Here is a 3,817-nt window from a genome sequence, read left to right as displayed (position 1 = left end):
AATTGCAAAACTAACCTATGACTACTTAATTGTAAGTCGTTTACTTTAAAAAAAATATTATTATTTTAATTTTCGACAGACGACTGAAATATAAGTCGTCTGGGAAGTCAAACTTCTGTAATTATTCAGTCAAATGCAAAACTAACCTATGACGACTAATATGTAAGTCGTCTAGGTTCTTTGGAAATTTTTTTGAAACCAAACAATAGTAGACGACTTAACTTTCAGTCGTCTCAGGTTACAGATTTCAAAGTCAATTGCAAAAATAACCTTTGCGTTGACCAGACGACTTCCAGGTAAGTCGTCTACAGCCAGACGACTTCCAGTTAAGTCGTCTACAGCCAGACGACTTACTTGGGAAGAACTTGTTTTTGGTTGTGCGTTTCATGGTTTTGTTGTTTTTGAAATAACATGTTCATGACTATAAAACTTCAATGATCATATACAAAAGTAACAAGCTTTCTTCTTACGGAAGTAACAAAACAACGAGAACACTTTACTGCATTGCAACATTCCAAATCAATAATCACAAGACTTGGGTTCTGAGCCATCGAAATACTCAAGATAACACAATACAAAACAGAGAGAACCATGAATATATAAAGGACCAAAGAAAAAAGGGAAACAGAAAAAAAAAATACAACACTATTCATATAAGCACATACATATTGACCATTAAGTTCCACATCATGTCTTTCTTAGCCATGTATAGCGCTTGATCCTAGCTTAGTTTTGTTAATGTAGTCTTAACAAAATTTAATTTAAAAAAAAACACTAATTCATAGTACCGAAAACAAAACTAATCAACTTAAACCAGAAATATCACATTGTAATAAAACAATTCATAGTACTGCAAAACAAAACCAATCAACTTAAATAAGAAATTTCACATTGTAATAAAGCAAAACACCAAATCAAACTAAAGCAAAACACCAAATCAAACTTGATCATCTTCATCTTCTCCGTTGACAATGGACTCAAATGATGGTAATTTCTCTTTTTCACCATCACCATCTATTTTTTCATCTGTAAATATCAGAAACTTCATTTACTTAGGATAAAGGATAATGGTACTCTTAAGAAAAAGGTAAAATGTGAGTTATTTACCATGTGCAAAAGATTCGTATCCCTTGATCCAATTCCTAGTGCATATCAGAGCTTGCACATTTTTTGGGAGTAGACGGCTTCTATATTTATTCAGAACTCACGATGCAATACTGAAAGAGGACTCCGAAGCCACTGTTGTGATTGGAATACTTAGAAGATCACATGCCATTGCAGCCAAGTCACCATGCCGATGTGCATTATCTTTCCACCAATCGAGGATGTCCAAGCTCTGGAAATTAGTAATGTCCAAAGGTGGTTCTTCAAGATACGCTTTTAGAGGTGTCTTTCCACTCACAATGCCACTGACTTTGCAAAATGCAAAGAAATCCTTTGAAAGTTTTTAAAAAAAATCCAGAGAAGAAAAAAAAATAAACAGAAGGAATTTCAGTGAAAAACAATCACATTGTAGTTCCCAAACAGTCTCATTGATCCTGTTGCACAGGCTTTTTGCGGGACAGTCTCACGTGGCTCAGTAGAAGGTGAGTTATTCTTCAATTTTTTGTCGTATGTCTCAAACAGAATACTGAGCTTCTCACGCAAGTTTTTCACCTTTGCATCACGTGTACTCATGTCAAGCTTCCCTAAACAACATTTGACAATTGAAAGCTTAAACCGTGGATCAAAGACTGGTGCCATTGCAAAAACACCACTAACTTCATCCCAATATTTGTCAAACTTCTCCTTCATCGGTGGCACCATGTGTCTGACAATCTCATCGTCGCTTTCCTCATTTCTCCGAAGCCAATCATGGATCAACCAAACCTGATAGAAATACAGGTTTGCAGTCGGGTAACTCGAACCAAACATCAAGCTTGTGATCACAGCAAAAGGACCAAAAAAATTGCAGATGTTATCTGCTCTAGTCCATTCCTCGGCTGTGGGCGCTGTTTTATAACCCTTCTTATCAAACGTCTCCAACTTAACAAATGCTTTACGGTACTTGATGGCTCTTTCAAGCATATAGTAAGTTGAGTTCCATCTAGTCGGCACGTCTAGTATTAGCCATCCACTTTCTACTACACCCGCAGCATCCACACATTTTTGGAACAATTGTTCACGTGTTTCCGATCCTAATACATACTTAACACTATCTCTTACTTTCTGCAAAGAGTCTCCAATAACCTTCAACCCATCTTGCACTATGAGGTTAAGTATGTGAGCTGCACATCTGACATGGAAAAACTCTCCTCCACACAACAAATCATCATTCAAATTCAGCTGTGATTTTACAATATCCTGCATCGAGTCATTACTTGTAGCATTATCTAATGTGACCGAGAACACCTTTTTTCAATTCCCCACTCTTTCAATGATTCAAGGAGCTGAAGTGCAACATTCATACCGGTATGTGGTGGTGGTAGAGCGCAGAACGTCAGGATCTTGCTGTTCAACTTCCAATTCCGATCAATGTAATGTGCTGTCACACACATGTATCCTTCTCGTTTCACCGATGTCCACAAGTCAGATGTGAAGGACACTCGTCCAGGAAGACTCCCTAATTCCCTCTTGAGTGTGTCTCTCTCACTTTCATATAATCGATACACATCTGCTCTTGCTGTGTTTCGACAAATGGTTTGGACATCAACATTCAAATACGTCCATGTATCTCTAACTTTTTGATACTCCACGTACGAGTAAGGTAGATCATGCTGGACAATTGTCTTAGCTACCATATGCCTAAACACAGTATGATCATACTTGCGAGATACTACTTTCCCCTCTGTATTGAGTTGTTGCTGCCTTCCAGTATTCCTTGGATACATTTTACATCTCAACCGATGCCTTCTCAACCCACTTGTTCCATGCGAGTGAGAATACCATACATACTCATGCTTGCAATGATTGCACACAGCTTTCAAATCTCCATTGGGGTTTTCAACCACCGTGAAATCCTTCCACACGTCTGATCTTTGCCTATTCTCCATATCCTCCAAACCGTTTTCAGCCTCGTCCAACTCATCTTCTTCTAGTTCATCGTCAAAATCCGGTATCTCCTCAATCTTTTTCTTATTCTTCTACGATTGAGTAGACGCGACAGGCTTCTGCGACTAGCGAGACTCGACCCTCTTCTTTTGTGAGTTAGGCACTGGCTTTCTTCTTCCACCACGAATCACAGATTTCATAGGCACAGACTTCTCCTTACTACACGCCTGTGCGGACGAGCCAATGCCTCCATCTAAAGTGGATTGGAACATAGGTTTTCTAGAAGCTGTTCCATAACTGGTCTTTCTGCGAGGTTTGGTTGTTTGGGTTGGTGGAGTGATTTCAACATCAGAATTGTCAGTATCATCCGCAAGATTGATAAGCTTTCTTTTCTTTCCTTGCTTCTTTCTAACAACACCACTTTCACCATCTTCATCGAGCTGATCATCAACCTCCTCCAATGCAGCAAGAGTAGCCATAACTTGATGAGTTCCCACGTCCACAGTATTTGGTGGAGAGTACTCCGGATCAAACGTGAACTGCTCTTCTGAATCGCTTATTGATCCCATTCTCTCTCAAGCTTTTCTGTCGTAGTTTGTTTTTTCAAAAATTCTATTTTGAAACCTAAATTAAGGCTGCCTATACGTGTTAGGGTTTTTAAAATATTAACAATTATTAAATTTTTTTTTTTAAAATTGTTAGAAACTGAAAGCGAAGTAAATATAAAGAAATATATCAAGATTAAACACTCCTCCGTTCTAGAGAGAATTTCACGAAACACAAAAGT

At 38.2% G+C, this 3,817-nt stretch overlaps 1 protein-coding gene across 1 annotated transcript; it reads right to left on the bottom strand.

The window, feature by feature from the left end:
- Positions 1-1,204: 1,204 nt before the first annotated feature.
- Positions 1,205-3,599, bottom strand: LOC106330297 (zinc finger BED domain-containing protein RICESLEEPER 2-like). Its single transcript, XM_013768791.1, has 4 exons — positions 3,171-3,599; positions 2,392-3,122; positions 1,510-2,275; positions 1,205-1,435 (listed from the first exon to the last, which is right to left on the bottom strand). The coding sequence occupies exons 1-4, from the start codon at positions 3,597-3,599 to the stop codon at positions 1,205-1,207; spliced, it is 2,157 nt and encodes a 718-aa protein (XP_013624245.1).
- Positions 3,600-3,817: the final 218 nt, after the last annotated feature.

Source organism: Brassica oleracea, chromosome C3 (genome assembly GCF_000695525.1).
Source record: "Brassica oleracea var. oleracea cultivar TO1000 chromosome C3, BOL, whole genome shotgun sequence".
Taxonomy (NCBI): Eukaryota; Viridiplantae; Streptophyta; class Magnoliopsida; order Brassicales; family Brassicaceae; genus Brassica; species Brassica oleracea.
This window is presented reverse-complemented; position numbering and strand designations above follow the sequence as displayed.

Bases quoted from the DNA above. Each gene is read 5' to 3' on its own strand.
- LOC106330297 (XM_013768791.1), bottom strand. From the start codon at position 3,599: ATGGGATCAATAAGCGATTCAGAAGAGCAGTTCACGTTTGATCCGGAG. The intron at 3,123-3,170 runs GTCGAGTCTCGC...ACTCAATCGTAG, and splicing joins CTAACTCACAAAAGAAGAGG to AAGAATAAGAAAAAGATTGA. The intron at 1,436-1,509 runs GTGATTGTTTTT...AAACTTTCAAAG, and splicing joins GACTGTTTGGGAACTACAAT to GATTTCTTTGCATTTTGCAA.